Below are 24,652 nucleotides of genomic sequence, written 5' to 3' on the forward strand. Positions count from 1 at the left end.
GCTTGAACGATGTCATGGTCCCTTATAGAAATATTTGTCAAATTTTATTGTTAAAAATAAATTCTTTTGGACAGCTTTCTATCAAGAAGTACTGTCTCTGCCATGGGCTAATAATATCTCCTCTGAACACGTCATCCTCTATAAGGATCTGTCAACCTGAAAAATGCAGCTGACTTAAATAATCTGATTGTCTTTTATTGCATTATATTTAACAGTGAAGCAAATTTCAGACAAGTCAAATTATCTGAAGGCGACTTGACTATCCAAATAGCCATGGTGCTTGCTGTTCTGCAAACATTGCAGATTTACAGTACTTTAATACTTATGACATTTCTGCCAGCCTTATGGTCAAATCATATCTGAACTGATGACAATTTCCCCTCCACCTTTTCCCTACCAGCCCAGTTCTCTTTCCTCTTCACTCCATTTCATCTTCCCTCTTTCTCCCCTGTGTGTTCACACACACTCCCTCACACACGTAGGCAATCAGAACTTGATCTGAACAGGTCATAAAATCCAACAACAGATACGTGACATTTCAGAATTGTATGGTGATCTTTTACTTCCATTGGGAATTCCATGGATTAGCTGATTCCTCTGTTCCTAGGCAATGTTTTTCAGCACAGTTAAGGCAGACACATCATAGGTAGGGTGAGTGTTCAGAAGAGATTATCTTCCCCAATAAAACTGTGGGAGACCAGCATCTGTCAAGTCCGCTATTCAATAACAGATTTGACATGTGATTTTTACCACAATATTGCCAAACCACAAATACTTCATTCTTATTTTTTAATAATCTGTGGGATTGTATTGTGTCACACCTGTTTTTATTGATATTTTATGCATAATGCGTTTCAATAGACTAGACTCATACATCATATTTGTCTTGTGATACATGCAGTATATTATCTGCATTGCCTCAAATCAGATTTTCCAGTTGCAGTGGTATAGAGAGTGTGTTGCAGAATGAATAAATTTAGGAATATAGAACAAAATATAGTGCAGAGCACTATCCTCTTACGCCTTTCTGCGGAGCATGTTACTGAAGTATGTGCTGGTTAACACTGTATTAGGGCATGGCTACACTCGAAACTTCAAAGTTTTTCACACCCCTGAGCAAGAAAGTTGCAGCGCTGTGAAGTGCCAGTGTAGCCTTATTTGTATTGCAGATCTCAACACATTATCTAGTTGCCCCTTACTCAGGTATGTGAGGATAGGGGGCAGATCACAAAAAAAAATACATATGTGTTGGAAAGAGACTCCCTTGTTTGTTTTTTAACTGAATCCTTTTAATTCTTAAATGTGTGGATGGAGACAGGATGGGAGTCATGGTTCCCCTGTGCTACTTTTGATCGGTTTCAAAGGACATTTTGAGCATGGCAATGATTAGACATAGCTTTGCAAATAATGGTGTGTGGCAGGGGCACAGCACATGCTCTAAGTATTGCTGCAGAAGGGATGGCAATTTACATCTGCTCCCTGCAGGCCTAACAGGCACCTGGCCAAAATGTCTAGAGCATATGCACATTGTCTGGAAGATGGTGTGGCACTCCTCTGGCCTGCCCTCCTGAGGGAAACATTTGCATATACCACACAGTGCTGCAACACCACTACTCTGAGGATGATGTTGTGACAGAAAGAACTGATATGTAATGATGTTATGCCTACGGAGATGTAACCATTTCATTAACATTGTATGTCAGCTGGTCGGGAAGGGGAAGTTATGGTATACTGAGTTAGTAGATTATGCTTTATTGATCTATCTTAACACGGGACTGTTGGAACAGCAAACAGGATGTTGTGGTGTGATTCCATCTAGAGCATGGTGTAATGGCTAGAGGCCTGAGAGCTGAGCGGGGGTGCACTCAAAGAAACCAGGAGGGGCCAGAGGTGCAGTTCAACCAGTAACTGTGACAACTGTAAGGTCCCAATTTTGCTTAAATTACCATATTCTGGCCTAACATCACTTATATTGCACACCTCTGCCTTATTGTGCAGCCAAGGGATTGAGGATGCACCAGAAAACATAAACAATAGGAGGTGTTGGTGAGCATACCTAATAAAGAAGTTTCCAAACACAAACTCTGAAATACACAGTTTTAAAAAAAGATTTGTTTAAAGTGCCCCATCCTCAACTGGTGTTTTCTAGCATAGCTCCATGGGAGTCAATGGAAATATGATGTACAGCAGCCAAGGAACTGGTCTACAGTTCAACGCCTACCCGCATCTCATGAGTGTTACAAACTGAAGGACAGTATCTTGTTTCACTACTAGAAACCAACATATTGGAAGAGCTCCTTCTAATTTGGTCACAGGGAGGATTGCATATAGTCACTTGCTGGCATTGCTGCTTCTGAATTGTTGGGTATTAGCGCATGGTCCCATGGCCAATGCATGTGACTAGGATTCCAGAGACCTGGGTTTTCTTCCTGCTTTGTCACAGACTCATTTTGTGGTCTTGGGCAAGTCACTTTACTTCTCTGAACCTCAGTTTCCTGATCTGTAAAATGGGGATAACGATACTTACTACTTGTGCAAAGTGCTACAAACGTGTTGAGTGTTGTTATTATGGACCGTGAAGATCCTGCGTTGCATTGTAGTGATGCTAAGATTCAAAGAGCATACTGTAGGCCAAATTCTACTGTGGGATATGCTCTGAAGCCCTATTTACTCTTGCGGCATCACTGGGGTGCAAATCAGGCTAGAACTGGTTCAGCTGGTGAACTCTGATAATTTATTAAATGTGCTGTGGTATCTGGCTACGAGTTGGCAGACACAATAATAGAGTCATAAGCATTTTCTGAGAATAATTTGAGATTTAAATACAATATGAACAGACACTTCTTAGTCAGTGGAATTACACAGGGATGAATTTGGCCCTGTGCAGTAGATCAAAGATCAAAATCTTAGCATGCCTGCCCATAAGCTTCTTTTTTAAATAACACTCTCTTTTTAGATCTAATTTCTGATCTGCCAAATACTGCAGCTAATGTTCTCTCCTTAACTAAGCATACTGAAGAATGCACATAAATACTGAAGTGTCCTAATCAGCGTTCTAGTGAAAACGAATTGATCCCGTTTATTGCTGACAATGGTAACTATCTGCTAAAGTTTTTATTCTGTATTTTATATTTCTTCTGCAAATAATGTATGTAATTTAATTGGCTGGTTATTTCAAACCTTTGGGACCCATTGCTGGAATGGTACAAATTCCTCAGAAATATTATTAAACTTGCCAACTGCAATCATAGTCTGCATCTCAGTTCTTCCCCGAGGACTATAAATCCTGTACACCTTTAATTTTGCTTGAGATTTGGATCATTATGTGACAACAAAGGATGGATGCAATAATGAGGTTTTGAAATGTTATTTACACAACAGAAAAAAAATCGACTTGAGTTTTCTGAAAATTATTCTGCAAGCCATGGAAATGGCACATTTTTGCACACCAAACTCGAGACATTTCCATCCAAATAAATATAATATCTATCAGCCTACAGGCTAGCCATAGATAGTCTGGATTTATACTCTGATATTTTGTATTTAGACATAAGACACATTCTAGGTTTTTACTGCTGAGACCTGTAACCCTGTCTAGTTTTGCAGCATTTGTGACCTATCGTATTTGCAGCCTGGCTAAGGAAGTATTTTTCTCCCCAAGTTTCGTAACTCTACTTCTAACTCTACTCAGCAGAGGGAGATGCAAAACTCTAAATTCCAATCGTCACAGAGTCTGCTTCACCACTATGTTATTCCTATTGTGATTCCATTAACTTCAATGAAGTTACAGTGGTATAAAACTGGAGTAATGTAGTGATGAATCAGGTCCTGTATTTTTCTCAGCTCTGATATTTTATCATTCTAAACTTTTAGGATTTTCACTCTCTAACCCATGGCTACATCAGAAGACAATATCCAGTTTCGTACCTCCGACAGTAAAGGAGCACAAATAGCAAGATGAGTGCACTGGAGAAAAAGGCAGTGATGTTGTGAGAACATGAGGCCTAACTAAGAAATGCTCCAGTTATTGTCAAAATTGGTTTACCTAGTTGAAAATCAAACTGCAGAAACGCCTTGTTCCCACAGGGACATTAAATCAGTTGGAGCAGTGTTGTTTAATATATATATTAATCATCTGGAAAGGGGAATGAGCAATGAGGTGGCAAAAGTTGCAGATGACACAAAGTTATTTACATTAGAGAAGTCCAGAGAGGAGTGTAAAACTTCAGAAAGAAAGACCTAACCAATCTAGGTGAATGGGCAACATGATGGCAAATTAAGTTTAATATCAACAAATGCAAAGTAATGCACATTGGGGAGGGAAAAATTAAACCCCTGAGATACCTTACAGGGTTCTAAATTAACTGTATCAACTAAGAAAAAGGATCTGGGTGCCACTCTGGACACCTCATTGAAGACCTCAACTCAGTGTACACCTGCAGTCAAAAAAGAAGTTATGATGAATAAGGAGTAGGATGGAGAATAATATGGAAAATTATTTATTTATTATTTATAATACCATGATATAATTCAATGGTGCAGCTTTGTCTGGAATACTGCTCACAGTATTGCTCACCCATCACAACCAAGATATGGCAGAATTAGAGGGATTTCAGAGAAAGGTGTAAAAAATGATTAGGGGCATAAAGAGATTGAAAAGACTGGAATTGTTTACCTTACAAAGGAGATGAGTAAGAGGGGACATGGGACAAGTATATAAATAATGAATGATATAGAGAAGGTACATTAGAAGCTTCTATTCTCCCTGTCTGATAACACAAGACAACATTCATTAAAATTGAAAGGTGGCAAATTCCAAACCAATAAAAGGAAATATTTTTTCACACAGCATGTGATTAATCTGTGGAACTCATGGCCATAGGATGTTGTTGAGGCCAAAAACATAGCAACATTCAAAAAGTGATTGGACGCTATATATAAAAACAGATTATTCAAAGTTGTAATGGTTAATATTAATATACATTCTGGAGAGATATTAAACCACATATTCGGGTCTTAAGACAATCTCTAACTAATAGGGATTATAAGGATACCTAATATGGGGAGGCAAATAATTTAACAGCTGCTTACTGCAAGGTTGCATGTACCTTTCTCTAAAGCATTTGGTGTGGACCACTATCAGAAACAGGATACTGAATTAGGTGAGCCTTGGTCAGATTCAACATGGCATCCTATGTTCCTATATGCAAGTTAAGAGTCACCCGGTAGAAATAATCTGACCTGTAGCAATAACACAGGGTTCGCTGAGGGAAACTCCTGAGTACTGTATGTGATAAAGCAGATGTTGCATATAGATACACACTTCTCCTTCTCTTCCTGACACTTCTATTTTTAGCTCACTATCAATTTGGATATTTTTGTGCAAATACACTACGCCAAGCTACTAAGCAAGCTGTAGAGTTGAAAATTTTCATTCATAAAGCATTATTACTGCCTGCTCCTGCATAACACTGTTGCCAGACCCCACAGGCTAGTTGGAGTATTAGATTTAACATAGAAAGTATAGGTAAAAAGTATAAAGGAAAGCAATTGAACATCTTACATCTTTCGCCCAGGAATGCTAACTATTCTGAATGCAACTAATTGCTGAGAGGAAGAGAGGTAATAAATTCTATCCTTCATGTTTATCAATCACCTCTCTACCCTAGCCCACATCTATCATGGCAAAAATAAGATCAAGTGGAAAGGAATAAGATTAGAGAGATGAATGAGTCTTCAAAAGGAGAAACCCTGCCTGAACCACCCAATCAGGTTGTGTGTGATAGGTATGGAGTGTTGCTGGATAGGAATATATTTAGCTGCTCCAAAGGTAACTCAGTCAGGAGGGGGCTTCATATCAGTCATTTAGTAGCACCAATGGTTTCACAAAAGAGTACATAAAGAGGGTTCCACATGCTACAGCCCAGAATGTCCCCAAAGCTACACCTTTTCATTGGGAAGTAGAAAATGAGCACCAATGCAGAAAGCACATTTCCATGGGCCCTTCTGTTGCAAAGGACCCCTAAGGGCAAGATAGGGCTGTCTATGGGAAATTATACCGAAGCAGAGGCAAAGCCTAGAGCTGTTGGTTTTCTTCAGCCTGTTGGGTGACATCTCACATGTAGAGCATTGCGAATAGATGACCTTAAATCTCCACAGCCCAAGGATAAAAGTTGTATCTTGCAGTCCACTCTCCCAGCAACCCATTGCTTGATGGTAAACATGAGAGAAGTGTTTGGATCTTACCTTGTTAGCTTTGTTCCAATCTGCTGCCTCAGTTCAAGTCTCTCCTCATCAGTCTGCTTTGGGAGGATGTTCTTTTCCTCCAGCTCTCGTTTGGAGGGCCTGTTGCTAAGTTTGATTGCTAAAGAATCCTGCCTGCAGATTTTCATTGCCAGAGAACCTATGGAAGAAAAGAGAGGTCTTGCCAAAGGGGATGTCAACATTATACCATATCATACAGCAGGCAAAGAGTAACAGTCAGGAGAGGATAAGCAGAGTGAACTAAGTTAGATTCTAGTCTACACTACAGAGGCAGAGTATTGCTGCTGCAGCTGTACTGTTGCAGTCTTGTAGGGTAGATGCTTCTTACATTGACGGAAGGGGTTTTTCCATCAAGATAATTAAACCGCCACTCAAGAGGCAGTAGCTAAATTGACAAAATAATTATTCCACCGATCAAGCTGCATCTACAGTGGGGGTTAGATTAACCTAAGTATGTCGCACAGAGTGTGACATTTTTCATAGCCCTGAGTGACGTAACTAGGTCAGTCTAATTTTTAGGGGTAGCCTTAGATAGAATTTTTTCCAGATTTACACCAGTTTATTAGCTTCAGTGGAGTCACTTTCAATTCACAGTAACTCCTCACTTAACTTTGTAGTTATGTTCCTGAAAAATGCTACTTTAAGTGAAATGATGTTAAGCAAATCCAATTTCCCCCAAGAATTAATGTAAATAGGGGGGTTAGGCTCCAGGGAAATATTTTTTACCAGACAAAAGACATTATATACGTATACAGTATAAGTTTTAAATAATTTTAAACAAACGATTTAATACTGTACTCACCAATGATTATTGTGAAGTTTGGTTGAGGCGGGGCATAGCGGGGTTGGAGTGCGGGGGCTTGCTCAGCTCCACCCACCCAGTCCTCCTGACGGGGAGTGGGGTTAGGGTGCAGGGGCTTGCCCCATTCCGCCCACCCAGCATTCCAGCCAGGGAGCGGGCGAGCCCCCAACCCGGCTCCCTGGCAGCAGTGCCGGTCAGGTGGGCAAAGCGGGGAGAGGCAAAGCGGGGCGAGCCGGTCAGGTGGGCAAAGCAGGGTGAGCAAATGTTCTTATAACAGAACATTGCGCAACTTTCAATGAGTATGTTCTCTAATAGATCAGCGACCTAATAATGAAATAATGTTAACCGGGAAGACTTTAAGTGAGGAGTTACTGTATATCATTACAGTGAAGGACAGAATTTGGTCCAACAGGTAAAGAGAATAAGATGCAGATGTAACAATTGTGGGGGTGTTTTTTAATAATGATTAACATTGTATCTGGATCTGCCACTAGTGTGGGGTTTCTGTGCCATATAACAGAATGGATATTTCACTCTCAGCGTCTGATTGGGTAGCAGGGCCTGTCCACCTAGAGAAAGAGGGAGGAGGTCTTTTCTCATAGTCACCTCACAGCTTACACTTAAGGTTCACGAAGGGACAATGCCAGAGCATGTATCCTTACTGAGTCAAGCCTGCTGTCCTTGGGCAGCATCCAGACCAGTTTGAACAGTGAGAGTCAGAATAGGTATGTATGCACTGCAGCTGGTAATGTCTCTCCCAGCCCAGGTAGACAGCCTTGTGCTAGCTCTGCTTGGGCTAGCATGCTAAAAATAGCAGTGTGGCGCTGTGGCACTAGTGGCGGCTCGGGCTAACTACTCATGTCCCTCTGGGTCTGAGTTTGGCTGGCCAGCCTGAGCTGCCACCCATTCTGCAGCATCCACACTGCTATTTTTACTGTGCTAGCTTGAGGAAAGCAAATGCGAGTCTGTCTGTGTGGGCTGCAGTGGCACCAGTTTGGGAGGGTGTGGTGGAGGAAGGCTGGAGGGAAATGAACATCTCTCTCCCAGGTTTTTGCACTTGCTCAAAGTTGCATAGGTTGTGGAGCTGCAGGGCCCATGGCCTGACCACATTTAAGCAGTGATCCCATTCTAAACCAGTATGGCTGCTGCTGGTGCGGTCCAGAGCAGACGATTCAATACTACTCAAATTTGGCCCGGCTGCGGAGGGGTGGCCAGCCCAATCGGTATTGTGACTGGCACATGCAAAGTCTGTTCAGATACAGCAGAGTGCAGGGGAGTCTGCCGACAACTTGACTCTTGTCGGAACCAGCTCATGCAGTGTGAGGGAGGGAAGCTCACCAGCTGAGGGAGACTTGGGGTTCCTGCAGGAGGAGGGCGGGCATGAAGAAAGATTGGAATGGGGTCCCTAGCTGGGGGGTTGGATAGAGGGACCGGAATTTGCACCTTCCAGGAAATATCTGAATTGGTGCCACTGACAGGCTGGGAGGCATGCTCCCAACTGCAGTGTCGACACACTAACTGAGAGAACCAGATTGAGAGTCTCACAGATACAGGAGGATCAGAGCTTTGAGAGGTGACTCTGTTCTGTTCTTTTTTTAAGAGTAGCAGCCGTGTTAGTCTTTTTGTTCTGTTCTTGTCATTTAAGAGGAAAGTCTATCTAACTTAGCCTGTAGTGAAGCATAAGATTAGATGACATTAAATATGTAAGTAGGATGTTCGTTATTTTAAAATCTTTTGTCTTTAATTCTTTGTTCTAAGCGCTCAATAAAAATGTTTTAAGAAGGCTGTTGGTCAATATTGTTGGTCATGATCCTGAAGGGAGGAAATGCAGGTGTTTGAAACCCATTCAGACCTTCAGGGTGATATGCAGTTGCTGTACACAGGGTAGCGGACCCACGTTCTGGTCAAAGAGTAGAAGAATTGTGAGATTTCACCTAGAGACAGCTATGGACTAGAGGCTAAAAACTGGAGGGGGGTGCACTCAGAGAGTAACCAGAAAGCGAGAAGAGATGCAGCTAAGCCCCTAACCGTAGGTCTCAAATTTAACATAGAGTTGTCATTTGTGGGCCTGATTCTCTGCTGCCTTGCACCATGTGGAGTGGGAGTAAAATGATACCAAATGAGATGATAGCATTTGTACAGATGTAAATTACGTTACATTGTGCAGAGTAGTGGAGAATGATGTCCATGTTTTTACTAGTAATTACAACTCTTATTGTAGCTTAGGGTTTTGGAGTCTGATTCTGAACTCATTTATACTGCTGTAATCCAGGAGTGACTCGAAAGAAGTCAGCAGGGTTACACTGGTGTAAGAGCGCTGTAAGTAAGGTCACATTCAGGCCCTTGATTTTTAAATCAGTAAGGACTAAATTAAGAGCACAGCACACAGAGAGCTAAATACTGCCCACAGTACTCAAGTACTCAATGAGTTCAGTAAGTACGTGAGCAGAATTGGCCCTCCCCCCCGTGGATACTGATCCTAACAAAAAACGGTGTACCTGTGTTATTCTGTTCTTAGAGAACATGCTGAGCTTTCTCTACATGTATAATCCACACTGTATGAGGTACAAACGAGAAATGCCCGTCAATGCTGGAAGGATCTATTTCAAAAACTACCCCTTGTCCATTAAGAGTGGTATTTAAAATAAAGAGCAGACGTCCAGCAATAATTTAGGGGCGAATCCTGAAGTCCTTCCTTGTTTTTTATCCAATACTTACCTGGACAAAAGTTCCAGGGCAAAATACTCACACTGACTTAAATGCAAGTTTTTCCTAAACAAGGATTGAATAAAAACTGAGTCAAGATCTCCAGATCTGGCCCTACTTTAGTATTGTTTCAAAACTGCTCAGTACTGGGCTCATTCTGATCCTATTGAAGTCGTTGGTAAAACTCCCACTGCCTTCTTGACTTGATGCCGACCCGCATTTAAAAAAAACAAACCCTGTATGTAAATATTCTGACATGACTTTATATTTATTAAGTATAAAACACCTGATTGTCCTCTCACAATCACTGATTTTATGCTACTGTTACTCTATTGTAGTCAATGGAGTTTATTCTAATTTATGTTAGTGAAGTGACAAGAAAATCAGGCCCAAGATATCCAGTTTGCTTGTGTTTTCCTTGTGCTTTGAGGATAAATTAAAAAAAAAACAATAAAAGGGGAGAGTGAAGGATGAGTCTTACTTGTAAATAATGAGCTATCATCATCTTCATCTTCCTCGTCATCCTCTTCCTCTCTCGAGTAAAGGCAGGAAGAATCTTCATAGTCACATTCATGAGGCACATTTTCTTTATCGTCATCGCATTCGATCACAACGGTTGGCACTTGTCTCATGTCGGAAAGGCCTCCAGGTCCTGTTTTCGTGACACTGTCACCTGGGTGCAAACCAGAGCTATCGGAAAAGAAGAATTAAAAAGAGAAATTAAGAAAATTAGAGAAAATTGCTTAGCAGGTGTCAGAGCTGCTTCTCTGAAGTCAGAGCACAAGGGCCTTTTTATACTGCAGACATTTTTTTTAAGAGGGGAAGATGGAAGGATTATAGTTATCAACAACAATGGGTTGAAACAGGAGAAATTAAGTTACATTCCTTAGTAAGGAATTAAAGATCATTCCAATTTAAAAAACTTGCATAACCAGAACTGAGGAAGGACCTATTATTAAGGTTGCCTGACACTTCCCATTATATGACCCTGTTTTCAGTTGCTTATAACGTTGCCAAATGTTAATCATTTGGACTAAACTTTCCATGCTTGGTGTCTGTCTGAGGCTGAATTTCTTTGGAAAATTTTGGTGAAATTGGTTCAGTTGTTTCTGAGAATGAGTTTAGGGAAAAACATGACAGTTTGCTCATGTTAAAAAATTCTGCTGACTTTTGCACTGAAAAGCTATAGAGCCCCAACATTTTGGAGCACACGTTGAAAAATTGGCAGGAGCTGTGGCCTGTGTGTCAGGGATGTGCCTTTTGCTCCTCCTGTGAAAATCCACATAAACTGGGATGAGTTATAGGAGGGAGTTTGGGAACAGCTGGACAAGGAAACTGGGACTAGGAACCAGTGTGGGGAGGACCCAAGATTCCTGAGTCTCACCATTCCTCTGCTGTCAGCAAATATCTGTGAAATTCACTGGCATAGTGCATGTCTCAGCCCCCTCTAGGGTTGGTCCTCATGAAGAATGACAACCTGCTACTGCTATCAGTTACTCAGTTGCATTGGCAGAAGCCTATGCAGTGTGTCTAAAGTTCCAATCCCACTGATGACTCATGTGGGCATCAATATGATGCCACATGATTGAATTTTTATTTTTCCAGTTTGCTTTCTAAAACGCGTAGGAAATTACGCAGAAATAATTACATTAAAAAGAACATTATTAAGGTTGAAAAGTTATGCACATCAGCCGTTAAAAAAGGCCAGAATCAAGTTTGAATGAGTAATCTTAATCTGGTCCCCGGAGCACACACGATACAATCTTTATCAATAATTACATGATCACATACTATTTTTTTCACAGGACCCCTGCTTCATTCAGTGCACAGGATGGACCTGCTCTGGGAATATGCCAGGGTTGTGTATAAAGGAGGCTGTTGTCCCTGTGACAAATGAAGCAGAAGATGGAAGGTGTGTAGAGAATGAGGTATGGAGGGAAAGGAGGGTCTCATGGTTAAGGCAATTGAATGCTGCCCTGGAGAACTAGGTTCTATCTTGCCTTGGACAGAGATTCCTATGTGACATTGGGCAAGTCACTTAAACTTTTCACAGGTGGTTACTAATTGTATGTTTCTCATTTTCTGGGTCCCCAACTTGAGACCTCAGGGTCTGGTTTGTAGAAGTGTTGAGCACTCACAGCTGTAAGTCAATAGGAGCTGTACTTTGAATATATCAAATGATATTTAAGGCCAAATACTCTGAAAAATCAGGTCCTAGGAGTCTCAAATTGGGCCCCCAAAATTAGTGGAAACTTTTGGCCTTAATTTCTGTGTCTCAGGACCCCATCATAAAATGGGGCTAGTACCACTTCCTAATCTCACAAGGGGTATTTTTTTTGGACAATTCATAGATCATCTAATCTGATCTCCTGCATAACACAGGCCATAGGATTTCCATTAATTAATTTTTGATTGAACTAGTGCATATTCTTAGCAAAACATCCAATCTTGATTTCAAAATTACTAGTGAATCTAACAAAAAACTGTCGTAAAATTAATTATCCTGATTGTTAAAACTTTCCACCTTATTTCTCATCTGAATTTGTCTAGGATCAACTTCCAGCCGTAGGATCTTGTAATACCTTTGTCTGCTAGACTGAAGAGCCCATTATCAACGTTTTGATCCAAAAGTAGGTACTTACAGACCGTGATCAAATAACCTAATCTTTGTTAAATTAAACAGATTGAGAGCCTGAAGTCTATCACTATAAGGCATGTTTTCCAATCCTTTAATCATTCTTGTGCTCCTCTCTGATCACTTTCCAATTATCAACATCCTTCTTGAACTGTGGACACCAGAACTGGACAGACTATTCCAGTAGTGGTCAACCAGTGTCAAATACAGAGGTAATATAATCTCCTTGCTCCTACTCAATATTCCGGTTTATACGTCCAAGGTGTCAGGATTCTGGGCGCAGGTAGGCAGGACTAGTGACAGGCGCTTGAGATCCCAGAACTGAAGCTAGGGTCAGAGCCAGTATCAGGGACAAGTCAAGCTGAGGGTCAGAGCCACTGTCAGGAATCAGGCTGATGGTCAATACCACAAGGTTCATTTTGAGGTTCCAGGGGGTCAACTGGGAGTCAGAATCCAAGTCAGAGCCAAAGTCAGTACCAGGCATTCAGGAACAGAGAAGCAGGGTGGTCATGGCAGGTAGCTAGGGATCTGCCTTGTTGCCTGGATTCTTCCTGGTATGCCCCCTTGGCTTTTATAGGGACCAGGAGCCAATCAGGACTCGCTAAGACCACTGTCAGTCAGATCGCTCGAGGTGAACCTTGTTGTGGCATTGAACCTCTGTAAACTATAAGTTGCAGGGAGTGGCCAGGTTACAGCTGCTGTCAAGCAGCAATGTGGGGATTCAGCTGCTTGGTAGCCCTGCTGGCCTGGTTCAACTCCTGCTGATCCTTACAGAAGGATCACATTACCTCTGAACTGATTAATGTTTGTGAAGCACTCGATATTACAGTGATAAGCGCCATAAGAAAAACCTGGAGAAATTAATAATTCTGTCTTCAGAGCAGAGTTTGAACAGGGTCCAGTAAGCAATTGCTAGGGTCACACATTGAACAATGAGAAAACAAAATATTGAACAGCTACTCATTAAGTGAGCACCCTCCATCCTGTGCACCTAATGAGGCAGGGCTCCTGTGGAAATAAACAGTATGCGATCATGCATTTAAAAGCTCAAAGGGGAAGGATGAAGGTTGCATATACTATCTTATTTCTGAGTGCAGGACTTAACTTTAATAATATTCTTTTAACATGGGTTTCTGTGTGTAATATATATACATCTCTGTCTCAAATTCCAGGATTGTCACTCTGAAGCCTAGGATGACATATGCAAACAGCTACAAGCATGGTTGAGACCTCTTTTTGTTTAGAATATCACAAGGTTCAATCATCTCTAGGATACTCAGTCTGTGACTGTGCAGTTTTTAAGTTCTCAGCCATTTTGTACTAATTACACCTGTGCAGAGTCCAGCGACCGCAAGGCATATATCTACACCATGCTAAAAGTCCTAGAGCACTGTGATATCAAAGGGTTACTCAGCCCATAGGCACCGACTTCTACTGGCACCGGTAGGTGCTCGACTCCCCTCTGCCCCTGGCCCCGCCCACACCCCTGCCCCCACCCCAACTGCACCCCTGCCCCACCTCCTCCCGCCCCCATTCCAACCCCTTCCCCAAATCCCTGCCCTGGCCCCACCTCCTCTCCTGAGCGTGCCACGTTCCCGCTCCCCCCCCGGAGCTTGCTACAGCTGTTTGGTGGTGGCAAGCACTGGGAGGTAGGCAGAGGAGCTGGGACGTGGCGCGCTCAGGGGAGGAGGCGGAGGAGGTCGTGAGGCGAGGCAGGGAGGGGAGCTTGGCTGCTGGTGGGTGCAGAGGACCCACTAATTTTTCCCCGTGGGTGCTCCAGCCCTGGAGCACCAACGGAGTCGGCGCCTATGACTCAGCCAATTACCATCCTTACTCTACAGCTAATTTGCATGCAACACTTTCATTGGTTGTATGAAGGAGACCGCACAGATAGTGGATTAACTGGCCAAACTGCCACACCTATGTGACAGCATGGGCTTCCCTCTCTCCCCCTGCCCCGAGAAACTTTAAATCCTTGGGAAATATAAATACAGCACAGGAATCTTTACTGAGTGAGGAGAGATTAATTAAACCATTCCAAGCTTGCCAAATAACTTGGACCAACAGATGGTTTTATAATTTCTTTCATTATTTTGGTATTTTATATCATCTCTCCAGGAAGAAGGTAAATTGAAGCAAAATGTAAGTCCTGAGATTTTTTTCTTCACCTCATTTACAATAGAACAGTACAAAAAATGAATGGGGATACATTATCTGCAGATGAGCTGTGTTTCAGATGAAATATACGACCAAGGTTGTGTTTAATTTGTGAATGTCAGGCAAGGGGTCCTACAGGAATCAAAAAGAAATGGAAATGTGCATTAGAGCTGTCTGTCTACAAACTGACTTGGGAGCTCCTGTGGTCATTTTCTATTTTAGAGAGATCCTAAATGGGATACACCAAGACACATGAATTGTCTGTGCAACAGCCCAAAAAACCAGACACGGAAGAGCAATTTGCTTTTAAATTCAGTCCTATTGCTGCCTCCATATAGTATCTTAGGTTATGAGCTCATCACTTCCCACAACCTAATAGGTTCAAACCTGGTTGTTATTATTACTGTTTAGCTCTCTTCACATGTAGATCTCAAAGCACTTCATAAGGGAATGTAAGTATCAATGCAGGTACATTTTTACAGAAGGGAAACTGAGAACGGGAGAGATGAAGTCCAATGTCACATCACAGGTGAAGAGCAGAGCCAGGAAAAGAACCGAGATTTCCTAACTCCCAGCCATGTGCCCTATTCACCAGACCATATTGCCTCTCTCTACTAGGATCAGAGACTGCCAGAAAAAATCCTGGGTGTTGCAGTGGTGTTGGTGATTCAGTAGTAGGTGCTCTTCTTTCAGGAACAGTAACTGTATGAAATCAGGAGGCACTGTGCTGTTGGAGATGCTGCTCCTTGGATGAGAAGTAAATCTGAGTTCCTGACCTTGCAATTGTTAAAATTCTCATGCTCCTTTCCACATGAATATGGACATTAATCCAGCTGTCCTGGCCACACTCCATTTGAGGCAACTATCAAATTTGGGTATGATCCTGCAAAGCAACTGCTACTCCTTTAGAGAGTCTAGGATGCGCAGAACCACAGTAGATACTCCACAGCACCCTGGAGGACTGGGCCCTTTAACTATTTAAATCACCTTCCACTATGTCAGTTGGAGATGTTATCTTAATGTTCTGCCCTAACCTGTGGTGTGGTGTTGATGAGGACCGTTAAACAGTTGCCAAGTTTCACCCCAGAGATGACTGCATTTTCAAGGGGGGTGAACTGTTATCCCATAAAGTGCTTTGGGATTTATAGGGATAAAAGGCCCTAGATATTATAAGTGAGTGATACCATTTGTTATCATTATGTTAGGCTTCAAAGAGATCATTTGGTAATTGCAGCTTATATTGCATATATTTACTGACTGGACATATCAAAGAAAGGAATTTATTTGCCTAGAGATATTCTACATTTTGTAGCACAAAGTATTAAACATTCAGGAAGAATTGGGTTGTGAATTTCTCTAATAGATTTCAATGAATTTTACATTATACGATTTTTATCCAAGAAGTAATTTTGGGATGCATCAGCTGAATTCTTCTAAGGATATATAAATGCATTACAGTCTTTAAAAACTTTCAATTAACTTTTATTTTATTGATATGCTTTAATAATTTAAATTCAATTAACTTTTTTTTAAAATCTCTCTTTTTCTGATTATCTATTTTTCTCTGTAACTCTTCAGTGGCAGATATAGGAAATCCCGAAGACTCAGATCTAATATCTTAGAGATGATAAAGCTCAGCACAATGCTGTTCTGTAAAAAGCAGTGAACACTAGATATTAAAATCATTCAGCTCAGTTTAAAAACAGCACTGTCAGGCACAGTACAAGTTCACCAAGTAACAGAAGAGGTGGGAGGGTAGCTCAGTCTTTATGCCCATTCAGTCTGCCTCTACCTCTCTGCTGGAGTTACCAACCAGGTGCTAATTGTGACAGAGTATTTGGGGGGGGGGGCAGCGCTGGGGCTATTCATTCCTGAGGTCCTGTGTACATTTCAACAATTTAGGTTACCATACAGCAGTTAGATGGTAATAGCACGTTTCAATCCCTATCACACTGAGGCTTGATTTGAACTGGTGTCCTAGCAGTGGAAGATTCTCCATCTCTTTACAACTTCCCTCAGTCATGCAGTCCACCAATAATACCACTTTCTATTTTAAGCCCTATTTTTTCCTGCTATTTTATGTATTTCCTGATTTCTGTTCCACACTATTAATTTCATTCGCTAAGTCAGATGACAAGGTGTTGTGCACTTTTGCCCTACCTGCAGTACCGCAGTGTACTTATGAAAAACAATCAAGGGCACAAATAAGTCTACTGTGATAGATTTTCTCTTTGCTGGTAGGAAATATGCACTGCCATGTGGTCTACTACAAAATTATTTGTAAAGGCTGTTGAGCTAGTAATAGTATTATGTACTGAACAATTACACTACTAAATGTTTCAGATCATCAGTTTTAAAAGCTGTTTCAGATTTTGTTGCTTTGATTGTTTAGAGATCAAGACCATGGCTATGCGGGCACTTGTTTCAAAAAAGAATTTATCTTAATATGTAAATTACAGTGCTGCTATTAAGAAAAGATTTTCATGAGAAGTCAGAATTTAAGGATTATATAGACAGTTACTGATATTCTTGTTACTCAAGGGTGTACTCTAAATAGAACAGGAGAAATCACTCCTGTAAAAATCTAGTGGGATAAAACATATCCCCACAAACTATCACCCCTTCTTTGATAATGAAGAGTTACCAGAAAAGATTCTATCAAAATGTTGTCAGATCAATAGTATATTGTTTTGTTGCTTATCAATTAAACTAAAAATAGAAACACTTCAGATCCCTGTACATTCATTAATACTACACTGGGATGAGCATGGGATTAGCTATACATATTGAGAGTGTCTATCCTCAGGCAGTGAAGTTTAGACAAAAGTAGTTCTCTTGAAAAGTCTTATAGACTGAAATGCATTCGATAAGAACTACAAGACTTCTGCTAGGTAGGTCTAATATGATTTATTTTCTAAATTTGAAACCTGAGGGAACTGGATGTCTAAGGACAATTAGTTACAGAAACTTTCTGATACAGAGGTTTTCACTTTCTATCCCAGGGCAGGGCATTAGTAACTGGAATTACCCTCATTACCATCTGTTAGCTGTTTAGTATCCTATAAGAAATAAGGTCTGACCCAGTTGCGAGTTTACAAGAGTATGCATCGTGATTGACACTAACTGGCAGCCTCATCAGAGAGACGGATTGGGCGCATGGCTGGAGATTAGACTAGCATGTCATGCCAAGTAGCTGCCCCTCCAAGTTAACGTTCAGGAACACAGGAAGGGCACAAACTATGTGTCAGAAAAGCCATATTGAAGTTGGGGAAGAGAGGTACCCTGATAGCAAATCTACATTGTGGAACCCAAAATTTTCTTGAATTTTAAAGAAGTTGGCTGCATAAATTATCCCTTTGTTTAAATTGTGACACAATGTTATCCTCATGTAGGAAAACTGCGGCCTAGCTCTTGTCCCACCGTTGCTACAAGAAGAGGGATCCTTTATGAGAGTTAGAATGTGTCACTTAAAATTGTAACACCACTTGGCACTTACATAGCAATTTCCATTTTTTAAATGCTTTTAAAATATTGCCCTGTTAATGCTCACAACACTCTTGTGAGGCAGGTAAGTGTTATCACCCGTTTTACAGAGAGGAAAACGGGGGCATAGAAGTTAAGTAACTTGATCAAGGTCACACACAATAACATGGTCCCTGGTTCCTACTCCATGATCAGGTAGTCCTCATTTTTCTTTGGCATGCTTCTAACTCATTGGCAAATCATTTCTAACTTCCTTTCACATAGCTCGTACCTTTTCCCTATCTGCAGATGTTGTTAGACAGTCAGCTCTCTGGAGACCTGGTCTCTAAAGCAAAAACTCTATGTTGTTAAAAGAAGGGGATTGCATGTTCTTTCTTTCCCTATTCTTGGCCACAGAAGCGGAGGTGGGTGAGGAGGGAATGGTTTAGGGGCATGAGGTTTAAGAAAAGAATGCAGGAGAGTTTAGGGAGAAAATTACAGATAGGCTCAGGGATCAACCCACACCAGCTGAATTTACCAGAACAAGAAAATCCCACTGACTCAGGAAGAAAGCAACAAGAAATAGGCCTTTTCTTTTAAAAATTAAAAAAAGGCACCCTTTTGGCTGAAGAGGGCTGGTTATAGTTCACACTGGGGCTTGTCAGTATCCTCTTCCCTAATAAAAAAAATACTATAGTGTTCTTTAGTAATGCTTCACATCACTTGACAGTAGAACTACTGCAGTATCTGGAGTGATTATTTTAGAATATTAAGTATTTAATTTTTGTAGATAATATCTGGGATCAGCTGAAATGGGCGCTACCAAGTGATGTTAGGCACCCCATTTTCTCATAATGTCATAGAGTTTAAGGCCAGAAGAGACTGCTAGATCAACTAGTCTGTCCTGCATGCAACAGGCCACCAACACCATAGGTTATATTTGGTGTTTTTATGGGATCATTACATTGGTGGCTCATAGTCATCGTGTGATTAACTAACACACCCAGGTTTTTCTCCTCTATCATTTCCAGCTGATAGCAGAGATTCTTGTCATTAGTCCCTGAGTGCATGACCTTACACTTTGTACTATTAAATTTCACCCCATTTCTATACTCCAAGCCTCTAGGTCATCCAAATCTTCCTGTATAATATTCTGATCCTCCTCTGTATGGATGATGCCTCACAACTTTTTGTCATCAGCAAATTTAATTAGCACAGTCCTACTTTTTGTGCCAAGGTCACTAATTAAAATATTAAATATGATCAGTCCCAAGAGTGATCCTTGACGAATGCCATTAGTAACCTCCCTCCAGCCCAGCAGTTCTCTTTTCAGCACAACCCACTGACCTCTCCCCTTTACACAGTTTCCTTGCCCACAGACGGTTCCTGTATTAACCCCTTTTTTTTACTAATAATTCCCCATGTAGTACTATGCCAAATGCTTTATTGAATTTTAGATAGATTTCATTCACTGCATGTCCTTTATCTAAAAAATCAATTATTTTATCAAAGAAAGATCTACCTTTGATAATCCCCTGCTGGATTTTATCGCATCTTCATTTACCTCCAGTCTTTAATTATTCTTTCCTTCAAAACTTGTTCTAAAATCTTGCATACTATTGAAATCAGACAAACAGATCTGTAGTTGCCTGGACTACTTTTTTCTCCTTTCTTAACTACAGATAACTGTTTGCTATTCTCCAGTCATATGATATCTTGCTACCTGACTTTCAATTTCATGTGCCAGTTCTTTCACTATTCTGGGTTGGAGATTATCTGGTCCCCACAGTTTGGGAGCATTAAACTCTTTGAGCTTTGTTTCTATTTTGGATGTGATCATTTCCATTTTCATACACTCATTCCCATTAGCCATCCTACCTTTGCCTCTATGTTCTACATTCTTCTCCACAGTTGCTGGCCTGGGAGCAGGGGCCCAGCAGCATGCTATTTTGGAAGCAGTAGAAAAGTTTAGGAAACAATCTCACATCCTACATATTTGATAGACATGATCACGCAACAAAATTGTATATAGAAGAAAAAATAGATCTCAAATATAAGCAATTTACAAGGCCTTCAAGGCTTCTGAGCTGAAGTGTCTCATAACAAACACTGCAATGTGATGTAACTTGGGTTTAAACCTGTTTTTTTTTTGTACAATTAGGGAGAAAAGAAAGCATTACCATCAAAATAATATCAGGAAAAGTTACCACTTGGTGTACCTAATCCCCTCCCAAATCAAATCTATTCTGAAAACCTACACTAATCTCCTTGGAGACATTAGCACATTTGCTAAAAACAGAGAGTCCCTTGGAAGTATAAATTAAAAAATTTAACAGCACATGTCGACTTTACAGATGGTTTGTCTGCATACATTATGAAACTAGTGACTGGCTTTCCAGAAGAAACAGTCATCAACTCTCTTTTTCCTCGAGTACCACAAACATTACTGACTTACTGGACAATGAGCTTAACTGAAATACTTGATTCATTATTCCATGACTGAAATATCGATTGAGGCACAAAAAAACAGTTAATCGACTGAAAAGAAACAATCAAAAATCTGTTCTGTATATTAATGTGAGATAGGAGTCCCTTAAAGATGAAATCAATACTAATCCCATTTTTAAAAAATATTCTCTTCTGTGATGGGAGACAATTGCTTCTTTCTGGGAACTGGATTCTTGCTTGTTCAGTTTTAACAAGTAGCTCAGTTTCAGCTTCTGGTAAATGTTAAAAATTAACAAAAATTAAAAAAAACCCGACTACAATCTTTACATCACTTCCTTTAAACCAATTAAACATACTTGTAAACACAGACTTGATGGAAGCTTAGAAACTGGAACATCCATTGCTGGGAAAAGGGGGGAACAGATGCCACTATGAAGTCATATGAAGAGAAATATCATTGGGTTTAGAATAATGAAGTGCAGCTTGCATGTACCAGGGCCAGATTGTGCAATTAAGACCCAGACTTGTGGTAGGAATGGTGTGAAGCTGCACTGCTCTAGAGGGGGAGACAATCCCTCTTGACATCCCCCAGAACTCAGGAGTGTGTACAGTCCTTGGTATTTCAGGATGATGCAGCTAGTTCTGCAAGGTGCTCTTGCCAGGCTGTGCTGGCCTATGTGAAAGGTGGCAGGACTTTGGTCCCATCAAATCTCTACCCCTGTTATAATGACTTGTGCTCATAGCATGCTACCTCCTACCTCACCACTGGAGCCCCTTATCTGTGGAACAGGAACCTCCCACTACAAGCTAGTCAACTTCACACCAGCTGAGGATTCCCTTACACTAGGAAAATCTACAACAGCCCTTTCAGAGCAGCTACAAAGGTCTCTTTTTACTACTGTGGCAGTGCAAAGGGCTAGAAGCATGGGGTAGAACCCGGCCTCTTGTCTACTTAAATTGCACGTGTTTGGTTTTCTGTACAATTTCCTATTTTCCTATCATCTTATCAGTTTCAATAAAACTGTCCATGGTGAACTGCCCAGCTACCTCCTTGTGTTTTCACTGTCCATTTAGCTAATTCTCCTTTATATAAATTACAGCAATATTCAGATTACTCTAATTTATACTGGGGACTGGTCTGGCACCAACAAGGACTGCAGGGCCAAGCCTTAAGCCATATTTCCACTGCTCCTCTTGAGCTACTTTGAGCACTGATTTCTGGGCACCTGTACTTATTGATTCCTTCAGACTATAAGCATTCAGTGTAAAAATTCCTGTAGGGGACTATGTTCTGCACTACAGGGTGTACAGACTGTTTCTCCAGGAAGAAGTTCCACATGTCGTATAATTTGGTATTGGATCTACCCTCCCTGAGAGCCCCCACAAGGCTCCAGTTAATTCAGGTGTCCTGGTCAAAGCCTAAGGACTGCCGTTCAGAAGCCTGTGCTTTTGACCAGAGACAAGCTGGTGGAATCCCTGCAAGGAAGTCAATATCCTGGGATACATCCCGCTTTCAATTGACTCACTTCACAAAATATGTGTGGGGATCTTGCATGGAATGGCATTCATATTCTCTATCCCCTTTGCAGTCTACAATTGGGATTGCTACAAAACAGCCGTGACAATTATGTTGCGTTTGTACACACACATACTCTACCCCCGGCACACATTTATTTTATTTTATTCCCAGATGCATTTTAGATTACATGAAAAAACCTAAATAGCTTACGCAAATCACTATGACAGGTTTCAGAGTAGCAGCCGTGTTAGTCTGTATTCACAAAAAGAAAAGGAGTACTTCATAGAATCATAGAATATCAGGGTTGGAAGGGACCCCAGAAGGTCATCTAGTCCAACCCCCTGCTCAAAGCAGGACCAAGTCCCAGTTAAATCATCCTAGCCAGGGCTTTGTCAAGCCTGACCTTAAAAACCTCTAAGGAAGGAGATTCTACCACCTCCCTAGGTAACGCATTCCAGTGTTTCACCACCCTCTTAGTGAAAAAGTTTTTCCTAATATCCAATCTAAACCTCCCCCATTGCAACTTGAGACCATTACTCCTCGTTCTGTCATCTGCTACCATTGAGAACAGTCTAGAGCCATCCTCTTTGAAACCCCCTTTCAGGTAGTTGAAAGCAGCTATCAAATCACCCCTCATTCTTCTCTTCTGCAGACTAAACAATCCCAGCTCCCTCAGCCTCTCCTCATAAGTCATGTGCTCTAGACCCCTAATCATTTTTGTTGCCCTTCGCTGTACTCTTTCCAATTTATCCACATCCTTCTTGTAGTGTGGGGCCCAAAACTGGACACAGTACTCCAGATGAGGCCTCACCAGTGTCGAATAGAGGGGAACGATCACGTCCCTCGATCTGCTCGCTATGCCCCTACTTATACATCCCAAAATGCCATTGGCCTTCTTGGCAACAAGGGCACACTGCTGACTCATATCCAGCTTCTCGTCCACTGTCACCCCTAGGTCCTTTTCCGCAGAACTGCTGCCGAGCCATTCGGTCCCTAGTCTGTAGCGGTGCATTGGATTCTTCCATCCTAAGTGCAGGACCCTGCACTTATCCTTATTGAACCTCATTAGATTTCTTTTGGCCCAATCCTCCAATTTGTCTAGGTCCTTCTGTATCCTATCCCTCCCCTCCAGCGTATCTACCACTCCTCCCAGTTTAGTATCATCCGCAAATTTGCTGAGAGTGCAATCCACACCATCCTCCAGATCATTTATGAAGATATTGAACAAAACGGGCCCCAGGACCGACCCCTGGGGCACTCCACTTGACACCGGCTGCCAACTAGACATGGAGCCATTGATCACTACCCGTTGAGCCCGACAATCTAGCCAGCTTTCTACCCACCTTATAGTGCATTCATCCGGCCCATACTTCCTTAACTTGCTGACAAGAATGCTGTGGGAGACCGTGTCAAAAGCTTTGCTAAAGTCAAGAAACAATACATCCACTGCTTTCCCTTCATCCACAGAACCAGTAATCTCATCATAAAAGGCGATTAGATTAGTCAGGCATGACCTTCCCTTGGTGAATCCATGCTGACTGTTCCTGATCACTTTCCTCTCCTCTAAGTTCACTAAGTTCATCCGATGAAGTGAGCTGTAGCTCACGAAAGCTTATGCTCAAATAAATTTGTTAGTCTCTAAGGTGCCACAAGTACTCCTTTTCTTTTTGCAAATCACTATGTGCTCCCTCCAGCTCATCAGTGGCATGTAGATTCTTTGGTGGGGGCAACACATTTGGTCTTTATTGTTCTTTTCTAAATCCTCCACTTTTTTTTTTTCATTTTATTTTCTTTTGTCTTCCATGTAACCAAAGCTTTATTTGGAAACCAGATGTTATGTTGTTGCAAAACAGGAGATTCCTAAAAGCTTTTTAATCTAGTAGCATCCTAATCTAATGGCTAGAGCAGGAGACTGTGATTCAGGACACTTGCCGTTTATTCCTGACTCTGCTACTAACTCACTGCATCAACTTGGGCAAATCACTTAATCTCTCTATGCTTCAGTTTCCCCAATAATGACTTGGCTTTGTAAAAGATTTTAGATCTTCAGATGAAAGGCCCTCTGTAAGTGCAATGTATTATTGTATGATGTTATGTTCTGATGCTGTAATGACACAATATAAATTAATATTTTTAAAAATCAACCATTACCTTTCTAGCCTCTGCATGGTCATGGCCAGTGTCTTGTTCAATTCATCTATCATCCGGCACCCTGAAGGGTGAATAGGTAATGAGCTGGATCCAGAAGGCAGATGGCTGTGGCTGCCATACGGAAGCTGGTGCTGGTGTGCTGCTAATTGGGATGGCAGTACAGAGTGATGGTGTGAAGCCAAAGGCTGCTGGGAACTCTTCTGCATGGAATAGGATGCAAGAGAGAGGTCTGGCCCCCCTAAAGGCATGCAAATCATGACTTTCTTTGGAGGCAGTGGAGGCGATAGTTTAACTGGCATACAAGGCAGTTTCATAGGACCGCCAGGATCTAAAACACAAGAACGAGAGGCACAGACGTAAGTTTCTATGGCATTAAAAAGAAGACCACAATATCTACTTAGGTAATCAGGCACAAAGGTTGCCAGTAAAGACAACAGGTGAGTCTGCATTGAACTTACCCCTTTCTTGCTGGTGAAGGAAGATACTGTACCCTATAACACTCTGAATG

At 41.4% G+C, this 24,652-nt stretch overlaps 1 protein-coding gene across 12 annotated transcripts in view; it reads right to left on the bottom strand.

The window, feature by feature from the left end:
- Positions 1-24,652, bottom strand: part of PHACTR1 (phosphatase and actin regulator 1) — a 450,172-nt gene that overhangs the window by 54,355 nt on the left and 371,165 nt on the right. For all 12 annotated transcript variants that reach the window (XM_043507024.1, XM_038389709.2, XM_043507027.1 and 9 more), the window contains 3 exons: positions 24,145-24,472; positions 10,254-10,462; positions 6,247-6,403 (listed from right to left, as the gene is read on the bottom strand). In XM_043507024.1, the coding sequence (XP_043362959.1) occupies positions 6,247-6,403; positions 10,254-10,462; positions 24,145-24,472 (694 nt within the window). The remainder of the gene's footprint in view (positions 1-6,246; positions 6,404-10,253; positions 10,463-24,144; positions 24,473-24,652) is intronic.

This window comes from Dermochelys coriacea, chromosome 2 (assembly GCF_009764565.3).
Source record: "Dermochelys coriacea isolate rDerCor1 chromosome 2, rDerCor1.pri.v4, whole genome shotgun sequence".
Classification (NCBI taxonomy): domain Eukaryota; kingdom Metazoa; phylum Chordata; order Testudines; family Dermochelyidae; genus Dermochelys; species Dermochelys coriacea.